This window comes from Coturnix japonica, chromosome 19 (genome assembly GCF_001577835.2).
Source record: "Coturnix japonica isolate 7356 chromosome 19, Coturnix japonica 2.1, whole genome shotgun sequence".
NCBI classification, from domain to species: Eukaryota; Metazoa; Chordata; class Aves; order Galliformes; family Phasianidae; genus Coturnix; species Coturnix japonica.
In genome coordinates, this window is record NC_029534.1 from 1,057,202 (window position 1) to 1,081,303 (window position 24,102).

Genomic DNA, 24,102 nt, shown 5'->3' on the forward strand with positions numbered 1-24,102 from the left:
CGTCTTTACACTTACAGTAAATCTGAACCAAATGGCACTCTATGAAGGTGGAGAGATGAGTAGGGGCACAACAGCCACTCAGATCACAAATGCCACTTTACTTCTATGACCTTTTCCACATTTATAGTACAAACCCTGGATGTGGATGAAGAATCTTAATCCATCAGCTGCTTCACAAACTGAACAAAACAATGACCCATGCCCCAAACAGCTACTACTCAAAAAGAAATACTCTTTATCTTCCAGAGTCTATGCCTATCATTTTTATTCTATCCAAAGACATTTTTAGAAGATCTCTTTTTTATTATTCCCGCTTTTCTTATCATTCTATAATAGGTTGATATCTTTGTTGAGGAAACAATAAAGCAAAAAGTAGGGCAGCAGTGAATTAAACAACATTATTATGTATAAGCAATGCTGAACTTTAGAAGCATGTTAAAATGCATGTACGTTGTGTTCGTTTATGGAAAGTTCAATGCAAAGAAATGTTGACTTTGTAGAACTAAAGAAAAAGCAAAGAAAAGGAAGAGCATCCCTAGTACAGTGATTGGTATTGGCAGCATTTGGGTCTCTAGACCTATCCTGCTATAGCCAATCTAAAGTTATTACAGAACGCATCCCAAAGAACTTGCAAAAAGCAGAATCTCCTTCAGAAGAAATTTAGATATTCTTCTGGGTAACAGAATTCTGGCTCTCAGCTGGGATCCACTCCTGTGTGACTGAAATATAAATACATTTTTGAGAGAGGCTGCTTCCAGAATATCAAATCATCTCAGGATGCCTATAGATGCTTTATTCTTCTGCTACACCAAAATAAATGGATTAAACAAAATGCTTTCTGTTGCTAGCTAGGACATGGTGCTCCAGCAGGTCAAATAGAGATCTGATTGCAATCATCACTGGGCCTTGGGATCTGCAGGCTACATTATTACAGTTCTCTGTTCCTAGACAGGAGCTACAGACTGTGGCCAATGCAACGTTCTGTTCTCATAATCAGATCAACCATAGCTCAGGTTGGTTCCTGTCTCATTATTGCAGCCCACCTCAAATATCAGGAATTGATCAAAGTCTCAGACTGAGAGTCTCAAGGTACCATAAATGATCAAATTGCTAAGGGAGTTACCTGTCTCTGATGGAGAAAAACACCTCTTCCAAGCACAAAGAGAATCCAGGAATATCAGTATTAAAGAATAAAGTGCCTGGGAGGACCGAGATTCTCTATATAATACTCCTAGTGCCACAGCCCATAAGTGGTAAGATAGAACACGCAAAGAACTTCATATCTCACAGTGAAATATCATTGCATTTCTTCCTTTTAAAACTCTACTGAAGACATGGATGATAAGACACGGAAGAAGGAAGCTGATAGACACAAAAACTGTTCCATCAGCCAGAAGGCCGAAAAGGAAAGTTTCTTTTTGGACTGGATTCTCCTCAGTGCCAAAGGAGCTAAATTAAATCTAAATTAAACCTTCAAATGAAATCCACATAGAACTTGTGCAGCTCTACCAGCAACAGTACAGGATTCATGAAATAAAACAACCACCTTCTGGTTACCTTGCCCTGACTCGTGTTTCATACAGTAAATGGTCAACCTTCCACTCAACCGTTAGGCATTTCTTTATCTGAGATGCCTACAAACCTTCAAGGAAAATTCCAAACTATTTATGTGTCTCACAAGAGGCGTTACCAGCGTTGTATGCGCAGCTCTCAAATCACATTCTAATTTCTAGCAGAGTCACAGTATTTGTGGAAGGCAGCGTTATACTGCATTGGGAACACTTTCCATAACCTCCTGCCATAGATATGCGATGCAGGTTCCAACTTGTTGCTGTCCTGGCAGCTGCATGGCTGTACACTTATGGAAAGCATTTAGAGAATAACTGGTGATGTAGGATTCAAGGAGCCTGGAAATATAGATTAAAATATCACCTCATACTCGTGATCTTTCCATTTACTGCTCCTAAAATTTTAACTAGGTTGAACTCTGCAGACATACCCATGGAGAAACGGCGTGGAGATTGATCAAACTCCATTCCCGATGACCTGGTCAAAAACTACTGCTCATAAACAGAGCAGGGATTTGCTAACTATGCAGCTTCGGGGCCAGGCCATTATGGCTTATTCAAAACAGGCTAACAAGTACTCTGGTTACATGCTGGAATTCATAAAACTTTTCAAAGTGTTATATTGGTCTTGTAAAAGTGGAATGTGTGTGTAGTATATTCTAAAGACTTTTAAACGTTAAGTATTTCACATAAGGCTATGGAAAAAGCTTGTCTTCCCCTCTCTGTTTTGGCATTAAATGCTGTTCGTGGATAATGAAAAGCAGAGGAGCACAGGCCTCCATACTTAGGCCATCAAACTGCATTAAGACAAAAGCTCAGCGTGAGGTTGGGAAGAACGATCTTAGCACAAGCCTCATACCCAGCAGAGGGTGGTAGAAACTATAGAGCTCAATTAATAACATCCAGGTCCTGATCCAAACCCCGTGAACACTTTAGAAACATTTTTTTTTCCTGGGCTTCGGATCAGGTTTCTAACATGTACAATTATACTTATGCTGTTTGAGAACAAGCTGAGTGGTTCATATTGCTACTGACCTGGATGGTGTAGAGAGAGAAATGACCCAGAACCTTCATAAAATGGTCAGGAGCAGTGGCTAAAGACTTCTGAAACAGAAAGGAACCTCCTGTATCTGAAGAGCATGGGAGAATCCCATGGACACGCTGTTAACCCAAGCTAGGACACGACTGAATCCCCTTAACACTTTTCTGTGAACTACAAGTCAATCTCTTTTCTCTTATGACTCCAGAATAGAAGGAAAAATTGAATGACTCCACATGAAATGTGGTAGAAGTGTGGACTCTGTGCTACCGCACCATTATAAATAAGTTGGTCAAGACAGACTTCAAACCAATACTTCCCATTCAAATCTAGACTTTAAAGTGCAGCTCACTGTCATTTAGGTCTCACCAGCAGTTCTCAAGGACTCTAGAATAATGAAATGTAGATATTCCTTCATAAAACCTGTCTTTGGCCAGAAAAACAGAGACCAAGATACAGTGAAAAGACAAGGGCCAGCCAACAGCCATCACCTGCGGAGCCTGCCTGTCTATAGCTGTGTGCACACATCCTGTAAATGGGAGAAGATGCATTTCATGCTCAACAGGTTCATAAGGATATTTTATTCCTTTCATTCCCCTAAAAGTCATAGACAGTGCTGTGCTGCAACAGGCCAACCATGTTCTAATTAAGCAGGAGTAGTTTCAGCACAGACTGTTTCCTGGGGATTAATGACCAACAGAGAAGCAGTTGACGATCTGAGCCCCATTAATGCCAGTTAGTCATTAATCCCCAGCTACATCCTGCATCTAAGTCATTACAGATATTGCTGGATTGGGGTACAGGCTTCTTGTGTGGATACATATTATTTGCCTGAGCGCTTCACGTTGTTGTTGCAAAGCTTTAATTTTGCTTATAAGCCAAGGGAGAAAAGGGAGGAAGTAACATTTCTCATTATGAAGGTTTAAGACACTGAACACCAAACTTCCTCTATGATTCAGATAAGCCTCCTAATCTCTCTGCAACTAAATTGCATCACCTCAAAAGCAGAAAAATAAATATCTCCCATTTATGAAACATACAAATAAATCATCAGAAATATAAGCTTCCACTTGTCAGGGTACCACGCCATTCACCACCCATGATAGAAATTACTTTAAAAATAATAGTAAGAAAAAAAAAAAAAATGAGAACCTGAAATGGATAACAGAGAAAAACACATTGCTGCCCTATGGGCTGTGCAACCAGCCCAGCTGAGATGGGTCTCCCATAGCACTGGTAGGCAGAATCAGCCTGGGAAGACAGGAAGGAGCAGTGGACCCATGGGTGCTTCAGAAGCAGTGCAGATAAGCCAGCAGTACAGCTTCCCTTTGGACAAAGTACACATGGGATGACCCAGCTTGAGCCCCATGGCTCCACTGCTGCCAAAAATCTCCTTCACTGAATTAGGAGTTAATTAGGGCCAGGTTTATGCTCACTACAGGACATCAAGGGCTGTGGCCAGTTCCAGCTAATCGGTCTGCCTGCATAAAATTGTTATTATTATTAGTTCCGCCATGATTACTTCTAATGCATAACAGCCCCTCCATGCTCTGAGCGATATCCCTGTCTCACTGTTGCCTGTTAATATCTTTTGCAAATGAGACCTTGCCTGTCGAAGCAGCCTGCCACTCCTTTTTCACTCACTTGCCTTTCCCCGGCACTGAAGAATATATTTTTTCCTGTTACAATTCTAACAATAAACCCAGTTACACATTGATTAGACAACCCTGGACCAAGCATTGCAGGAGGACAACTAGCAACCATTTTATCTGAGTAATAAATATATCTATTAACTCCAGCACACAAGTTGCTATTTACTTTAATTAGTATATTAGAAAGGGAAATACATGAAAGAGCAGAGCAGAGTCACACTCCAGATTACACTACGATTGCACCAAGAAGTGCTGCATACAATTGATTAAAACACCCCTTCAGATGGATGTATTGTTCTCATCCATTTGGCCAAATCAGTGCAAGAGCAGGTAATAAGATGTGCAGGTGTAAATTGCCCACAGCACTCAGATATGCAGACATTCATCTCATAAAATGATATTCACAATAGAAAAAAAAATAAAAAAATAAAAAAAATCCAATTAGTGTCTAAAAATCCCAAGATATGATACTACTTGGGGGGAGGAGGGAAAAAATCCCCTGTGAGACTTGATACCTTGACAACCAACAGGTAATATCTTGCTTTTATTGTCTATACAGTAACAGGAAAGAGAAAAGAGCTGTGAGGACATCTCCGAGAGCTGCTTTACAACAAGACTAAGGCCATGCAGCAGGTCCTGCACCTCCTATTTACCACCCCTGTGCTCACTGATCACAATGGCAGGGTTTATTTCCAGTTCATTATCAATCTTCCCATACTTCACCTCCAGATGAGACAGAGCTTCAGACTAGTAACCAGCTGCACCAAACACAACCAGCAGGGTTGTAGCTGTCACACCACGGCCCACTGTAACTCACCTAGCAACCTGCGTCTACAAGATGAGTTGGAGGGATGTGGCATCTCATGCATTCTTAAGAGCAATGTCAGGAGATGTATAAACAACTTCAGCATCTTACATAGGCTGCCAAGAGGGGCAGTGATGCCCCATCCCTGAAGACAATCAAGGCCAGGCTGGAGGGGCTCTGAGCACTGATGGAGCTGTGGATGTCCCTGCACACTGCAGGGAGCTGGACCAAATGGCCTTTAAGTGTTCCTACCAATTCATAGAGTACACGTGTAAAACCACCTCCTCTCTACTAGTACCTGTGGCTCCTGTGATGCGTGAGTGTCAGCAGGACACTGTGATTACCTCCTGAAGCCCTGCTCACCCTGCCTTCAGCATGCACTTGCACCATTGCTTTCTGTCTGCCTCCAAACAATCTGCTCGTCAGACTTTGATGAGAGCCCTGGGGCACAGCCCAAGAGCTGCTGCTGTACTCCTGGTGTGCAGCAGAGTTGTTTCTGTTCCTATTTTATTCCTTGAGTCTAACAGAGATAGAAGCTTTCGGGTGAAGAGGGAGACTAGAAGAGAGAACCATAAAGCCACCTACCTGGAGCACCACAGTGCTAAGAAAAGGAAGAAGTTCTTATGAGATTTTCCCTTTTTTCTTCATTTTTTTTCTGCACAAAGACAAAGGAACTACTGGGATGGGCTACACAAGCTGGGCAAGGGGTGTCTGTGCGTCCCTGCAGCATGGTATGTCTAAGGGCAGCTGCTACAATGAGGTCTCTCTATGGGCACTACTATGACAGCCCTGCTGCAGGCGAGCACCCAAACCTGCCACATGTTCTTGATTTCAGTGGGAGAACTGCACTGGAGGAAAAAGGCCTATTTGGAGGAGAATGTCATTAGCAGCTGACTTGCTGCACCTCTGCCCTTTGCAGGAGAGCAAGAAATTATCCCCAAGAGCATCTCCGTGGCGCGAAGCCTGGTGGCACATTGCACCTCATGCGTATCTTGTTTATTCTAAGAGGAGCTACAAATCTGTCGAGTGAGCATTTTGTTTTGATTAAAAATTAATAGCTGCTTTTGACCCAGGTGGATTAATTTCACTTTCACCGAGTATCAAGTTAATTGACACAAACTACTGTCAGGTGAAAGAACCAATTAACAAACTGCGAGGAGGACTCTTTTGCTCTCTTCTCCCCCCCCCACCTCCCCCAAATGTTGTTTTGATTGAAGTTTCATTTTAATAGAAAATTTCATCTCAGCAGAATGAGATTAATTACTTAACAAACAGAGGAATAAAAGAAAGTGGAGGGTGGGGGCAGTGGGGAGTTTGCTCCATGCATGCCCAGAGTTGGCTGGCAATGTGCTCCTGGCTCTTCTTACCAATTAACTGCAACTTCCAGGATCATCAGAGTGCAGAGCATGGCTCTGGTTTCGTCCAGTTTGGCAAAGGTTTTTGATATGGACCCTGGCTCACGACAGCAAGGTCACTCAAAGAGCAGGCAAGATCCATCCAGAGCACAGAACAAAGCAGCACACAATACAGCAGCAAGAGCCACAAAAATATCTCCTGAGCTCAATTCTTATATTTAAATTGGAAGTTTTCTATTTATATTATGAATAGGCTCATGTGTTAGACTAGGAAAATCAAAGTAGTTCCTTATTTAATGCTTGCTAAATGTAAGCCAGCCCAATCTCTGCTGGTTGAGCTTTATGGATTGCTTCTCAAGCCTGGAACACGGCACGCTGGCAGCAAGAGTGAGCATTTGGCCGGGGGCTCAAGCAGACAGACACGACCTCGATCAGAGGGATGGCAGCATCCCTTCCAGTTTAAGTTTTGTCAACATGCCTATTAGGAAGTCAGGAGTACATTTTCTATAGGCAAAGTGGCTTATGTTCCCAAGTATCATTTTCAAACTGTCTTATGCAGAAAGGAAGAGGCATATAAAACAAGTTAGGCATGCAACTCCTATTACAATCAAAACAAGTTGGCTGCCTGATTCACTTCTGTCCTTCTGAAAATCCCATAAGAAGCCCATTTGCATCCTTAAGCATCCAAATGTTATCTACAGATCTTGTCCATAGGAATTCATGTAATTTGGACAGCTACACATCTATGTCTATTTTGAAAATTAAACATTGTCTCCTAGAGAGTCTGGCTGACTTTGGCAATCTATTCCAAACTGCTAACACTGCGGCTTAAGTTTTATTATAGGAGTTGCTTAAGCAGGCAGATATTTTCATTTATATCTTTTTTTTCCCTTTACTTACAGAATCCATATTTTTAGCACCTCATTTGTCCTCCTGAGACTGTTTGTTCAGATCTTTTTTTCCCCTCATCCATCGCTGCTATTCTACCCCAGGGATCAGCTACAAGCTTCTCCCATTATTATTTCTTTATTCAAAGAAACAGCTCTAAAACCCATTATGGGAGAGAGGGAGAAGCAAGGGTTTCTCCCAGATACCGGAAGACAGCTGGCCTGTTGTTCTCCGTGAAACCTTGTCTACATTCCATTTGTAAACCATTCTCAAATGTTCTTTTGCCACTACTGGATAACGATGTGTGCTTTCACAGAAGGGAGAAGATCACGGTCTGCAAAAGGACGCAGTAATGCCCATAACACAGGGGAGCACAGCCCGGTTGTGACTGGGAGCTGCTCAAATGCAAACACTGAGAATGTATGAACACACAAAAAAAAACCACCCCATGACTGGAGCCTACTAGATATCTAAATAAGGCTGTGGAACACACACAACAGAGAAAGCTAAATGGGGAACGTGCCAATGTTCGCCTCCCCTGAGGAGGGCTGGCTGCCCCAAGCCTTTCTGTAACGCTGTCAATTCATTAACAGAGCTCTGCCTTGAAACCCCATCAGTGCACAACGTGTGTCCACTCATCACCTGTGTGCTGCCAGTGATCATATGCCTGTGAAGGACTACAAACATACCTGCCTGTGTCTGACGTACAGAGAACTGAGAGAAAAATGAAAAGAGGAAATTGCTATTCAATTCAGTGCATATGGAGAATAAAAAGACATCGTTTCATATGCACTGGGTTATCCTTCCCTTTGGTTTACGTTAAAAAATATGCAGTATTAGCTGCCCCTTCCTCTTGGGAAATGAACAGCAATAGGTAATGGAAACCAATAAAGAACTGTCATGTGTGTTACTGCAATCCGTCTAAATTTAGGTGATTCCTGTTATGTCCTATCTCTGACCAAGGGGGAAAAGCAATTGTTCAAATGAAACCAGGTGACAAATCCTCCCAGTCATTTTTTCCCTTTGCATCTTTGCAATCAGAGCGCTGATCTGAAGAGCCAGGAAGATATCTCAGCATTGAGCATCTCAGCACTCCCGAGGAACACTTAACCTACAGTAACAACAGATCCCTGCATTTCTTTAAGGACCTCTGACAAGGTTTGGGTAGCTCCTGAATACTTGACGACGCACACAAACAACTGCAAAGGAACTCTCCATAGCATAATAGTCCTCTGATGAACCTCAGTGGTTACGCTCACATCACTTTGCATTGTCTGTCAGAGTACAATTAATTCAAAAGAAAATTAACAACATGCAACAAGATACTGGATTTGTTGGGAGCAAAAACGGGAGAGATTCGGTCTGCCACAGGGGAGAGCAATTCATGAGATGGATTGCAAGTTTTACTTCCCCTGCCTACCACAGGCTCGTCCCTGTTAACTGTTGTGACACCTGAACAAGGGCACAGAGATAATTTTTTATCCCAGATATAAAATGGGGCCAGAACAAACATGCCCAGGTTTTCAATTGGGTTTCAGCCATGAAGCCTGCCACTGTGACCTGAACTATGATTGTCTGAGGGACACAGATGATGGCAGCCCAGGCAATTCATGTTTGAGGAGTTCCTTCTTGGACTACAAATTAAAGGAAAGGTTGGTTCCATTTACTGCTGCCTTCGAGCTCCATTTAGCACTAACTTCGGGCTTCGCTGCATGCTCAGAGCACAGCACTCAGGCTACAGCCTTCGCTGATGCAAATCAAGAAAGCTTAGCAGTAATCAGTGTTAGACTGATTTATAACAGCTGAAAATCTAGCCTTACAAGGTCAATATGAGTAAAAGAAAGGAGGGAGTGTGATGGTACTTACAGCAGATTTTGTAAGTAAAGGCACTCCATAGAGGGGCAGGAATACGGTACATGGTAATGTCTCATTAGGCTTCTATGACTATTTCTGTTGTTCAAAGGCAGGGGCGGAGGAAATCTCACTCTAGAATATGAATCTTTGCGACTAATTAGACAACTTCATTATGTGCTTTCTCTTGAATTCTGGTTTTCCTTACTTGCTGTTTTATTTCTCTTCATACCCTCCGAAATTTAGCCAAGTCCTGTAGGCAGCAATCAGCTAAATAAACTTACAGTGGCTTATTGCCTAACACATTACCAGGGCCTGTTTTCCTTTAGATCTCTTACAAACATGAATTACCATTTCTATACTTGTGACAATGGCCTCAGCTCTATTATGAAGGTGAAATAATGTGCCTAACACTGGTTTGCAATTGGTTACCCATTTATACATATTTTTCCCCCCAACTGTTCACCACATACACCAAAACACATAAAACTGAAGTGGTTGGTCATTAACTAAAAGAGAGGAAAGTGGCTTTCACAGTACCTACAGTCCAGCATGAATGTCTCCTATGATATGAATCTATTCCTAACCAGTTCTCAATACTCCAGCTAAGTGAAGTCACCCGATTAGCTCTGGCCTGGAATCTTTTTCTGCTGGTAGGCCCTCGGTAAGCACTCATGTGAAAAAACACTTAAGTTCTTAATTGAGAATCTCTAGGAAGCCTCATTTTGTTGATTGACTTTGCATAGATGACAGATGTGAACCTCCCTGGTGTGACACAGAAGTTAACAACCACCACCCACCACCTACCCAACCAGTTAGTGACCACAATGGCCAGCTTCCAGTGATAAAATACTCTTCTCACAGCATCCATTTGATACAACAGACTCTGCTCAAGTACTCCAGAATGAGATTTATCAGAGACGTACAGGTGAAATGAGTCCCCCTCTCTTTGTTTGACATCACACACAAGCTCCCCCACTGGCACTAAAGCAAAACCATGCATACTTTGTTGTGCATTTCTTCCTGGGTCTGCTCAGAGGTTTGTAAGTAAGGAGAGATTAGAAGACCACTTAAAACACAGCCATGAATACAGCTCTGTTTTAGTTTTATATCTTCGAATCCCCATTTTCCAGCTAAAACGCAGACAAACAAAAAGCCCCAACAGCAACAGGTTTGGTATTCTGTTCTGCAATTACCCACAATGGTGACAGAATGAGATCCCACCTGTACAATTGCTCTTTGTCACCTGGAAGCAGATCAGCACGCATGTCATTGCAGAGATCCACTTCCTGTTAATGGAAAGGCAATTCCGTCGGGTAACAAAGCTGTGTGCTCTTGGCAGTAAGCTGGGAAGCTTAGAGAGAAACCCTGAATTCTGAAAACATAATAGACAAGGGGCTCAGCTTAAGAAAAGATTTCATCTATCAACTAACAAGAGGCTGGGGTCATGAAGTAGGGTATTCTTTATACTTGAGAGATCAAGCTAAAAGTCTTAAATATGTACAAGAAAACCCTGGCTGAAATGCTCTCCGTATGTAATAGAGGTTGCAGCTTTGAGGAGGCTTATCATTTCTCCTGACATTCTGACAGAAATGTGTAATATAGAAGTTTAGCAGCGTGGGCAGGTTAAATTATACGAGGCAGGAGAAATCATTTCAATGTGAATCGAAGCGTTTACCCTTGTCCACTTCCAGCTCTGCCTTGTTATTCTCTGCTTTAAACAGAAAACTTTGGGTTTTAAACAGAAAAGTTCCATTTTCAAAGGGATTCTATACAAGGGAAGGTTTTGGTTCTAGGATCCGGTGTTTCCTCATAAGATGTCCTTAGCACACCATGGAAATGCAACTTGCTTCTTGCTCATCTATTGAATTTATGGGTTATTTTCTATCTACTGTCTGTAGGTAGAGTCACTTCTATTTCCAGTTGACTTTTGAAATCAGGGTGCTTGCTGTCATTTAGCACTTTAGAATAAGCGGGCCCTAATTAACAGTAAATTACAGTAAAATTTATACCAAATTACATATGGCACCTGCATTAGTAGCCAATAAGTTCATTCTGATTAATGTTATTACAGGAAACAGCAAGGAGTTTGTACTGCTCTGCTAAAGAAGATAGCTGAATGAATGCTCTTTAGGCAGGTTTCCATTAACAAAAGTAAGCATTACATTACTTGAAGACAACCATTAATTTAAGTAAGTCTTTTTGTTCCTGTACTGAGTGGTTCTCAGTGCCTCCCTCCCACTGTGCAGGTGGAACTCTGGCTGGAACTGAACCCATCCTGCCCCAGATCCTCCTGGTGGGTGGCAGTATCCACTACTGTGTTGCCCAAAGTCAACCATTTGAAAACATCACATCCCATAACCGTTCCTAGAACGGCCCCTCTATCTGAGCTGGTCACAAACTACCACTCCGCCTTCAGCTTATCTGCCAAATGCTCCTCTATAAATTCATCACTCAGTGCCCTCTCACAGCCATGCGTTAACTGCTCAGTTTTCACTGAAAGTAAGAAATTTGATACAACACATAAGTCACATAAACTCTATGAGATTAAGTAAGTTATTACATCTCAGAGCACAACTGGCTTCTAAAAATGATACCCTGGAAAATGACATTATCGCTCAGTGATTTGGTTCAATCTGATTGCTACAGTTAATGTAATAATGCAACTCAATTAGGATGCTTTGGTTATGAACGAACAACCTTGTTTAATATTGTCTGACTGTCCAGAAGCAGCTTTAATGCGATGCTGAGGCGGCCTGCAAGGCTCAGGAATTCAGTGCTGCAACCTATTTTCAGAGGTACTTACAACATTTCAGTGGAGATCTATACCAACACAGCAGCTAAAGTAGAGGTGGTCTGTTACCACCCAAGCCTTTAGAACATACCCACTGACTGCACACCTTCGCACTGCAATTCTGTGATTCTCAAAGCACACAGAGCATTGCAGCCTGGTGGCTTATCCTCCAAAAGAACTAACTGTATCCTTCCAGTGAGTGCAGCAGAACTTCATTTGTAGGTGAAACAGCAAGGAACAGGCAGAATGCCTTCCAGAGGTGTTGCTTAAAGAATATATAGGAGCAAAGAGGAGGAGATGACACTAACTCTACCTTGGATTAATGCAGGGATATTAGTGTGGAAAGACCCCAAAGCTGCTGAACCTGCAGGCATGTGTTGTTCTCCAACTCCTGCCCTGCGGGGAAATTCCTGACATCTAAGATATACAGTAGCTGTCTTTTATCACTCCCAAGACCACAACACCCTTATTAGTGCTGAGCCAGATGGAGAGAACTATGCCAAAAACCAAAGCGGTGCTGGCTGGAATCCTCCATACATTGGTGCATACATTTCATTTCCTGTCTCCTTGTTTGCAGCCTGTCCTTGGGTGTGTTTGCGAGAAATCTGAGATGGTTCCATGTGTTGTGGCCTCCAAGACTCTTAAAAAACGTGGAATAATTACCACAGCTTCTACATCGATCTTTTTTTTTCCCTTTCAAAAGAAACCTCCGTAGTAACGTCTCACCTTCTCAGCTCTCAAGCCTAAAACTTCTTTTTTCCTTTTTCTTTTCAAGGAAATGTGAGAAGACAGATTCAGAATGGGGAGCACGCTTCATACATGATTATAAAATCCCATTTGTGATGAAAAACAGATGTTATTCTATAGCTTAAAGTGTAGACGAATATCATAGTTGAATAACTTATACTGCACAGCGCAGCCCTTGAAGAAGCACTTTTTATAACCTAGATGTGTTTGGACATGACTGAACTTCAAGACCCAGAGGCTGAGTTTGTCTGTCTCCATATGTACATACTGTACACACACACTCACTGACACTTACTCCTAAATACAGCATTAACACACATGTTTAATGAACAGGCATGTACATAACAGTGGGATGATTATGAGAAAAGCATCAGCATATTCCACACAGGATTCCTACCAGGGTATCCAATCTCACCTCCACGTGGAAGGAACGAAACCAAAACTCCACACCACTCAGAGCACCTCCTTCACAAAGGCTACATGTCATTACTGAGTGTCCTTGTGCACCCCTGCTCTTCTTCACTTATTTCTCTAACAACTTGAACTGGCTACATGTAAGACCAGGACACTGTTCTGTGATTTCATTTCTGCATTGGCGGCACCTGAAAGTGAAATCTTGCCCAGCACTCCCCCTCCCCTAACAGCCTTCACCAAACCACCTTGATAAAAGTTTCACTACATATTAAAAGAGATGTAACGCTAAAATGGGAACAAGCAAAACTATCTATCGTTCGGAATGCCTTTCTTATTGTGATCTGAGCTATCAGGGAGGCTTTGGGAATTTGCATCTTATCCTTAGAGATGTCTGAAATTGTCTCCTCTGTTTCTCGCACAGCTCTGAGCGCATCGCCAGCTTTAATCTTTAATCTCTTCTTCCTCTCTCCTCCCCCACAGAGAATCAATTCCTGCCATCTATACACAGATAAAGCTCATGGGCCCTGGGAAGTTCGGCTCTAAGTTTTGCAATAAAGATAGGAAGATTTACCGCCAGGAACGCATCGTACCAAAACAAAACATCAAGTTGTCTCTATCAGTAGCACAGTCCCAAACTCTGCCTTACATGAAACAGCAGAAAAAGCTGAGTGCACCAAACACAGAATGATTTAACATGGGAAGATGGGGACTCAGGGATAGCTGGAAAAGAGACAACCATCAGTTTATACTGAGAAGCACGAGCTGATAAGCCCTATCACTTATCTCACCTCCCCGTGAATATATATGCCGTTAAACACTCCAAAAGACAACAGTGAAACAAACAAAACCAACCGTCCTCATTCTCCTTCCACCTGCCAAAAGTCACACGAGATGAGGACAGAACGAGAACAAACTTGAGGTTTCAACCTCCCAGCACCTCCTTACCTTACAGAAATCCAATGTAATTGCATACCTTTGGGCTGAAAGAATCATAGGCATTAGTGCTGCTGTGGGGAGGAGAGCCTGTGGGCAGTGCAGACCTGTATTGTAGATTTTACAAAGCCACTGGGAGGTTGCAATGAATTTATCTTGGGGTATACATTGTACTTTTTCAATAAGCACTCAAAAGTGCTACTATATTCTATTTAATCTCACGCTTAAGTTCCCCTAATGCACTTATCTCTGTGGAGCTACACCTCTAATTTTGAATGCCAAGGTGTAAAAACAGACATGCTGCAAATAACGTACATCTGCACAAACAGATCAACAAAAACCTATATTATTTTTGTGGTATGCATGTGTATGTATAAAAACACGTTCTGTGTTTCTATGTACAAGCTGCTACAGCTGTATACGTACACCAGCACATGAATTTACATAAAGCAAAAGATGGCGTGCAATGGGAACACATCAGTACAACCTCTACTTTGGGTGTCTTTACATGTGACATGTTGTAATGTGCCATGGTGTGTGCCCATTCCATGCACACATCTTTAATGCACACACACCACTCCCTGCTCCTGGATACTTTTGCTCTTTCAATTTTCGAAGGATGACTTTATTTCTGTCTACACACAACAGATTAACAAATGCCACCTTCCCAAACCTGGAGGTTTGAGTAGTGCTGTAAGACACTGACGTGACAGTGCCCCAGCACCGAGCCTGGCAGCAGCAGTGGGGGCATCAGTGCCACCCTCTGGGCTACAGCCAACCATGGCTTGCTCAGCTGCCAGAAGGTGGTCAAAAACTCCAGGGAAAGCAAAACCTGTTTGGGCTGTTGACATTGAGTATCCTTGGTGCAGGAAGTCAGGACCTTAGAGGTATCCATCATTACTGCTGCCTGGAGGCAGGCTGGAGCCAAGGAACTTGCCGGAGAAGCTAGTAAAATTTTAATGCACTCTGTAGTGCGGTCATGTCATACTCAGTTATGGCAAATAATCCCAGATGCCTGCAGAGGTAAAATGGAGCTGTAATGTGCTTGCCTCCTAACCCGAGCTGACAGCAATGATGTACGACTACCATTAGCGGAAAATATCACTTCAACTAACCCATGATCCAGCTCCGCTAAGGGTCACATTATCCATGAGGAACAAATTACACTCCCAAAGTAAATACAAATTTTCTACACGAAATGGGTACAAAAAGAAAAAAGAGGGGAGGGGGGGGAAGGGGAGGAAAGCTGGGCAGGGGTAGGGGGAGTGATATGGTCCTATGACAGAACACTGCTGAGTGACAGCAGTGACAAAGGACAGGATGAACATGGGCTGCAGGGGAACAGGCACCCAGAGCACGTCCCAGCCCACAGCTCGCTCCACTCCCCCCCACCCCCCAGTGCCCTACACAGCGTCTTCCACAACCAGCTCCAGTTTTATCGCCTCTCTCGCTGTAGGGGCCTCAATGTGGCACATCAAATGAATAAAAAGGATCCTTATCTTTTCTCCTAATGGGCCTTAAACAGTAAGAAATACTTCATGATTGCCTGAGCGTTGCTAGCATATAAAGTCTGGGTGATCTTTCACCCTTGGGGCGAGTTTAAGGTGCTGCGTTTTCCAGAGCTAAAAAGACAACACCTGTGCAAATATGCAGTATAAATCTCCCTGATGGGAAACATCCTGGCTTTGTAGAAACAGTTAGAAGAATAATACTGAGAAACTATTTCTCTAATCCTATCCTTAGCCAAAATAAATACATGGCAAACAGTAAGATACCAGTATCCCATGACCTGAAGTAATTGCTTAAAATTGGGTTCTCAGCCACTGTTTCCCCATGGAGCCTTATTTGCTAAACATATTGGTACCCCCCATCCGAGGAGTTTTTCCAGGAATTCAGCTTGTATTATCAGACTTCTCTCTCCCTTTGACATCACTTCACTCTTCCTTTGGGAAGGAGAGCAACTGCACTAGTTGTGAGGGGACAAAACAGCCAGAGCTGCACCAAACCCCCTCCTCCCCCAGCAATGCACCCACTCATGCCACATCTCCCACCACTCAAGACCATACACTTATTTCTCAGGCTCTCTTGCTAGACTGAAGAGTGCACAGCTTATATTTTGAGGTGTTCCTCTAGAAAGCACCCCTGGTATCAAATACATCAAATACCTGCTTCCAGAGCTGAAGGAGAGTAGAGAATGGGATGAGTGCATGAGCTCTAATGCTTTGCCTTTCTTTCAATAGCACAACAAATGCTGACAGCTCCCTCTATGACCAGAATGTTCCAGACCAGGAAAATTATTATATATTATTTATACACCAGCAGTACAAGCTAAAAAAACACAGTAGTTTATAGATAGACACTGTCACCATGGTGGGCACCAAGCCCTGGGCCGGCTGTCTCCCTCTACAGCTCTGGCACTGGCCTTGAAGATGCTTTCTCCAAGTGCTACCCAAACTCTGCCCTCCCCATCAGCAAGAGGGAAAAATCCCCAAAGCAGATTTGTTTCTAGGCGTCCTGCTAAAAAAATCCATAATGAAGCAACTGCCCACAAGAGAGTGAATTACACTCATCCATACACATCGATGGCATAAAGCAAATTCATTATTATTTAATCCATTTGTGATAGAGTTTCTATTTCCAGTAACACAATATGCAGAAGGCAGCCTTGTGCTATTTACCTTGGCCTTATGATTTTGAGCATGGTTTATGGCTGGGTTGCTTAGGGGCTCTTTTTGTTTAGGAAGAAAGGGATTTGATGGTCTGTGCCCTGCCCATGGTTGGGTGCTGGGAAAGACAAGTTGGTTTGGCAAGCAGAGACACAGCCAGGTGGGATGCTTCAGCTGGAGGGCAGGGAGGAAGCTTTCATTCAGAGGGACTGAAAGGTATGGTATAAAGTAGGCATATCCAGTTGAATTTGTAAAGTTGAGATATTAAAATGGGGGTTTGGTTTTTTTAGTTTAGCCAGAAACAAACAGTCAAGGAAACTACACACATACCAATATGCAGAGACCTGTGTGAGCACATTTAACCACCAACCGCTGAAATACAATCTACATGTTAAACTGGGCAGCAGTCCACCAAAATTCTGCTCCAAAATCTCTTTCCAAAGCTTGTGTACAAAATAATTGTCCAATAACACTTCAGAAACACGCACAGAGTGAATGCAGGCAGACCTTTGTGTGTATACAGACGTACACTAATAAGCACTTGCACAGACTGGTATGACTCAATATTTTCCACGCCACAGTCCTAGGTTTGTAGATAGAAATACACAATCAAAATACATTAGCTTAATGCTTAAAAACACCCCAATGCAAGAAATACCAGTACAAACCCACTCAGCCCAATCTCCTCCCAGCCAGAGTGAGCACTGTTAACCTCCCCTACAACACACACAAGCACTCTGCACATTTAACCACAAACCAAGCCAGCCTCTCACTTTCCTCAGCTCCTTAAGCAAAGCCCACCCAAAACAGAGCTTATGTGCTCATGTCAATGGGTACACTTGGTGGTGCTGAGGCTGCAGCTGGGATGAAATGGGATTCATGGACATCATCAAGGCAGAACTGGTTGGGTGCCACAATCCAAAAGATCAACACAGTGGAAGAGCAATTCAGAAATATAAAAGCAAAGGGACTAGTGCAAATGGAACAGCATTACAAAGGAAAAGTGCTCACCTGTCTCTGAAGAGCTGCACTCACAGGAAGAACTCCACAAAGAAGGGATCTCCAACCAGAAACCTTTCCCCAGAGGCAGTCAGCCCTTCAGTGAGGACTAAGAGAGTGCAGCCACAATTCAACCCTTCCTATCACACAGCTGAACTGCCTTCATCTGTGCCACCTGGGCTGACCAGGTCCTTTCCCAGGTGCTCAATCAGTGCTTCAGGCCATGATTCAACAGTTCCCACACACATGGTAAAAATGGAATTACATTATCAGCTGCATCAGTGTTTAAGTCACACGTCCTACCAAAGCTGGGTAAAGCCAGAAACATCCCTGTGTACGCTGCAAAGCAACCCCATGGCCAATGGAATGTCATCCTATGAACTGAAAGTCACTGCAGTGCCTCAGCCTTTATTTTAAGTTCAGACAAATTAAATGGAGTGGGGAGAGGCAACAGCAGAGCTGGTGGGTAAAAAAGGACCTTGCTCCATAACTCATCTTGAGCACTCCCTACCCCTACTGTGTTTGCACAGTGTGTCAAATGAAGACCTCTTCTCACATCCAGAAAATGAACCCTGTATTTACACTGATGTTTTTAATGTTGCACTAATTACCACAGGTGTAATTTTTAAGACGGTGTCTTGAAATCAGTAGCTAATACAGTTGCACTTGGATTTGTCAGCTGTGCAATAGCTTGCCCTAATTTTAGATTAACAGCTCTGGAGACCTGCTCAAAGAGTGAGACTGACAGACTTTTTAATGGAGAAAATCTGAGCTCCCCTGGGATCTATACTTTCTCAGACATAGTCAGAAATCCCAGCGGCACACGCTGAAAGGATCCCAGGATGGAAAATGACATCTCCCTCAGCATTAGTGCTTTGCATTCTGATGTCGCTCCTCCAAGTACTCTCTCCCTTCACATTCTTGCCACCTCTTTGGGATTTTTAGCAGCAGCAGAGCAGAACACATACCTTGAATGCTCTAACCCAGTGCCATGTGCCAAACTGGAATGAAGGAACTTGTATCTATATAAATAGATAAATTATCTACCCAAAACATGTCATTTAAAATTGAGATGCTGACACAGCCTTAGCTACAGTACTGCTAAGCAGGGCTGTATCATTTTTCAATTAAATATCCTTGTTTCTTCTTCCAGAGAAACCTCTGGAGAAATGTCTCATTTGAGGGCAGACAGAGACAGAAAGTGACTCTGTCTGTCGGCTCCCAATTAAAGGCCAGGGAAGATGGATAGGAGGCACAGCCACCACCTAATAGAGATCAGATATCAACAATGATTTATGCAGTCAGATAGATACATATTCAAGTGGGAGAAAAAGAATGCTAACAGCCAAGGAGACATCACTTTCTTCCTCTGTCACCACTTGCCATCCATCTACTCCTCTCTTCCCAGGTCCTATTCTATCCTGGATCCTCCTGCTTTGCTGAGGGCCATCTTTGAGCAGATCCTGTCAGCCCCTTCCTTCCATCACACCCCCCATCCAGAGGCATGGATTGGCCTTCCTGCATTCCAGAACTTGCTGTTTCTAGCAGAAATATGCACACGCTTGCTCCTACACGCTGTGCTACCTCTGCTCTCATGGATCTCTGATTGCCCCAGCACACTGAGGGATCAGTGTGAGTTTGCTCTCAAAAAATCTGAAAAGAGAAAAAGGATTTCCCCTCCAAAAGTCCACACAGCACATACCAACTTCACCCATGGCAACATATCCGATACTGAAGTCTGCAAGATCTGGTCCTAAAGGAAAGCAGATCCCTCATCTCAGGACAGATGTTTTTGCCCCAACAACCATCAGAATACACCAAAGCAAGAGCAAAGCAGAGCAGTTTGACAGTCTTCTATGAGAACAGCTCCATAGTTGGAGGCTGATACCCTCACAGTGATGTAATGCATTTGGGTAGAGGTTCTTAGAAGGTCTCAGCCCAAATGCATTACATCCCCTGGCATAGAGGCTGGGAACCCTCACTTCTCCCTGTGCACAGTTGCTCATGGGAATTTTTGGTCCTAAAAATGTTATTTTATTTAAAGCAGCGATTCAAAATCTTCCGGTTCCTATTGAAAGAGATCTAAAAGATCCTGCCTGTCTGGAGAAAAGAAGTTTCTACTTGTCAGTTAAACAAAGGAATAACGCACAGCCTCCTTTACAGTGTGTACTTTACCTGTCATCCAACAGCCCATTATCATGTCACGGCAGAGTGCACTTTTCTACAGGTCACTTTGTTTAAAATGACATGGATAATGCACATGTCAGCGAGCTGACAGTCCCGACCGTCCTTCAGAGATAAAAACCGCGAGACGAGCGCCTGTTCTTATCTGGGGTACATGCCTTGGTCTATCATCTAAGTCAGGCAGAACATGATTTCTCCAGAGAGCACTTTTTTCATTTCCTGATTTTAAGAAAATCAAATAAGCACCATTTGTCTTCATCTGAATATGCTTGACCTGCTCAAATGATGATGTCTCGCATTTTATAACAGGCTGCATATGCTGAATTCAAATTAACAGCAGCACAAGGCCTGAGATCTCTGCCTGCGCTGCAGCGCACGATGAATGTGCACGTTGGGGTAAGCAGGAATCTTCTAGAACTGGGTTTGAGCCCAACCCAACCCAAGGTCTGGTTGTGGGGTTTGAAAAGCACTAAATTACCAGGGATGCTCGGATCAGTGCTTAGTCTCATTCCATTGTGGGGGAGAGAACATACAGATCTCAGAGATGAAATGGGATGTCCATGGTGAAGTACGGTCTGCAGCCTCCCACAATGCATGGCATACACAGCCCTCACCCACACACCACCACCACCTCAAAGCCATCCATTGCCTTCTACACAGGAAGGCTGCAAGGGAGAAATATGGGGGGGTTGGCAGAGGTTGGCTCTGAAGGCAGCAGGAAATTACACTTGTAGTTCTGGGTGCCATAAACATGGAAGCTGAGATTCAGTTTATCATCTCGTACTGCATAAGGAACATCCTGAAAATGAATAATCACTTCATAGGATGGAATGTAATGGCAACACATTAAAAATTCATATCTAAAAGTGCAGGTTAATATTCTGTGCAAAATCCCAACAAAACCTCCCCTTTCTGTTGTCACACTGATTAACTCCAGTGATTAGTTCCCTTATGAAAGGGAAATCACTGCAGTTCAAAGTAAACAGTGGTTCTTTAACACAGTTAGCAAATTATTAAGAAACATGAGGGAAAAAAGTCTCTACTTGGGAAATAGCTGAAAGCTGAAGGGCAAAGCTTTGGCAGTTCTATAAGGGATGGTTTGACAATTTCCTGGGCTTAGTGATACACAAATCCTGTAAGGAACTGATTAAGTTCAGGAAATCTGACTTCTGCATTCACTGTTTCCTTTGGATATCACACCATAGTTATTCCTTTCTGCCATATTAGCTGCACAACAGCATGGTCATCTCTCACCTTCCTTCTCAGCTTGACTTGGAACTAGCTAATGGAACCACTCACAAAACTCCAAGCAATTCAATTCTATTACTATATTATTATTATATCTTTCAATATTTTCTGACATTACTTTACTCTCCCCAACTTCCATCCCCTACTTTACCCAGTGAAAGAGGATTACATGATCAAAACGTTGCTTAGGGTCAAACATACTTATGAAAATCACAAAATCCAACCTGGAAATCAAGAAATTTGACCAGTTTTCCTGCGGTGATTATTCCATTTTTAACAAAGGACAAAAGTGGATGTTAGTTTACAGCACAAAAACCTGTTTGCAGCATATAAAATAAGACTAAAGAAAATGCATCAGCTTGAATAATAGTTCTTCATGACTAACAGCCTTCTAAACAACAAACAGTATTTGAGACCAATGCTTGATTCTTTTTCAGCATGACGTTCTTTCATTTTCAACTTAGAAACCCACGGTTAATGCGATAATTATCAGCAAGTTGTGTCACTTGGTGGAATGTATCGTTTCCAAATGTTGTTTCTAAATATATGTATGTATATAAATACACAGATTTATGTCAACCCCACCACTTCAACTTGAGTTTTAAGACCTGTGCCTGCAGAGAAGCAAAACAGGCAAGTGTGTGGTTAAGCAACTGTTGGAAAGTGCAAATGTGAGGGTTACCACCATAACTGGTTGCACTATTAAACTGATAGAACTTCCTAAGGGAAAATGTAGCCCTAGGAATGGTGGGTAGTCAGGATACTGCTCACATACAACCCACACACAGCATCACTGTGCTTGAGGATGAACTGTGTAGCCTCCAGAATAGTCATTAGAATACTCAACACTTGGAGGTCTATTCCAGAATCAAATTAAAGGGAACAAAGCTGTTTCCTTGTGAAAGGTTCTTTTGGATCAATGCAAAAAGAAACTCTTAATAAATAACAAATTATTAGCAATAAGTGAATCCGAAAAATCCAACAAAATAATTTCACTCCCGTACAGATTCCCTTTCCTACCTTTTCTTCTTGATCACTGTCGCTGTCGCACTGAAACACAGAAAGGAAAAAAAAAGAACAGGTTAGAGAAATGTGCTGCAAACCAATGGAAGGTTATTATTATAATCAACGAGCCCATGTCGTTACCTATAAGTGTCCCATTAAGGAGCTCAGGTAGATCCCAACAGAGAGAACAACATGTCCAGAGAATCAACTCACTGAGGTGCTCCGTAATTCCACAGGAGCCCAGGTAAAGAAGCAAATGCTCTAAAAGGCTGAATAGTAACACTGGTGGGTCTTGCCAACGATCAATTGCCAATGCTTAACTTTTGGAAAGCATTTTGAAGGAAAGCACAAGGTCACAAAACTGCAGATCTGGGCTTTCCCACATCGAGGCCTCGCAGCCCATGCTGTGTCCTTATAGAAGCAAGTCAAGCCCTTCGTACGCTTGCATCCTACCCAGTGCATCTGTGAGTATTTTCACGAGGCAACCAAATTGCTCTGAAATTAGTAGCACGTTGTGAATTCCAAAGGTTAACAGCAGGACGTGAACAGACATAGCCTAACACACCCACAATATACGTGCTTGATTTGTATAAAGCAAGCCTTCTTTATGTTCTTTAATTATAACTTTTCCCTTTCGTTGGCTTTTTCCTCCTCTTCATTGGTACAGAGGCAGAGAAGGTACCTTCTCCACACCAATTAACAACATCCTGACAAATCAAAGCTACGAGCTTAAATAATTCTTCTCTCTTTCACAAATGTTTTTCAACTCATTTAAAATGAAGCAAAAAATAGCTAAAATCACTATCTCCTTCCAGATCATTCCAAACGAAATGGGAATGACATTTATTTAATAACTGAAATGACTTATACAGTACTAGTTGAATCTTAAACACTCTGGTAAGGAAAACATGAGATGGAGTATGAAGATATGTGACATTTTTAGCTTAGAATTTGAAACCCTCATGCAGAGATCAAGTTTGTGGAGGATTGAGCACCTACCTAACAAAAGGAAAACTGCACATTTCTGGTTATGGTTTTTACGGACTTCATCATGACCACACTTATGAGATTTTGGTATGAAGGTAAGCACAGCCAAGGACGTTTGCAAAGCAAAGGCTGACATTTACAGAGAAGTAAAAATATGCACGGATTTTCATCCACAGAAATAGGATGCATTATAAAGCACTGAGGTGACACATCTCATGTCATTTTCAAACCAAGGAGGTCTGAACCAATGCCTCCATTTGCTCCCCATCTCCCAGCCAACATCCAATACTAGTCCTGATTGTAACACCTGAATCCGAAAGGACAGAGGGTAAGTAGGGGATACATACACAAGGAGAAACGCCTGTGTGCTCCCAGCAGGGTTCAGATGGCTTTGCCATGCCCTGGAATCCTGATGCTGCATCACACGTGCCTTGTGACACACCTGCTGTCACAGTGCTCTGCAGCCACTCCTTTCCCCACTGCTTGTGTCTGGTTTAAATAGTCTCTCCTATGCTGTGCACTAAGCCTTGCCCGACTGGTGAGCTTGGGAAGAGCTTGATTCTCTGTTTTCTGCAGCATGGAGGTGCTTGAGCACAAGAACATCGTGCCAGCAGTGACATCTGATTTTGCCAGCAACACAGCTACCCGCAGCCGAGCGGATGTGCAGAGAGCGGCGTCACTGGGAAGTTATTTCCATCAAAGTGTTAAGCCTCCTGCTTCCTGACAGTCCAGTTCTAATTTCAAGGTCTGCTTAATTCCGCATCAAATAATTACTGCTATACCCACAAGCACCTTGTCTCCAGAGTTAAGCATATGGCGAAGGACTGAGACCTACTGGTGTCCATTATGGAAGCAGCACGGATGCCAAGCCGATTAAAACCACTCGGGCTCCCTCTGCAACGCTCCCGGTGACTGACAGCTCCGCGATTTGGCCGGTCGCCGTGGCTGCCAAAAAAGCCTCTGCTGC

General features: G+C 42.9%; 1 protein-coding gene across 10 annotated transcripts in view; it reads right to left on the bottom strand.

Moving 5' to 3' along the window:
* AUTS2 (activator of transcription and developmental regulator AUTS2) overlaps window positions 1–24,102 on the bottom strand; it is a 523,712-nt gene that overhangs the window by 152,164 nt on the left and 347,446 nt on the right. For 9 of the 10 annotated variants that reach the window (XM_015880954.2, XM_015880959.2, XM_015880958.2 and 6 more), the window contains one exon: window positions 22,164–22,193. In XM_015880954.2, the coding sequence (XP_015736440.1) occupies window positions 22,164–22,193 (30 nt within the window). Of the gene's footprint in view, window positions 1–22,163; window positions 22,194–23,482; window positions 23,549–24,102 lie in introns of those variants that run through there. The other variant, XM_015880961.1, reaches the window with a different exon arrangement.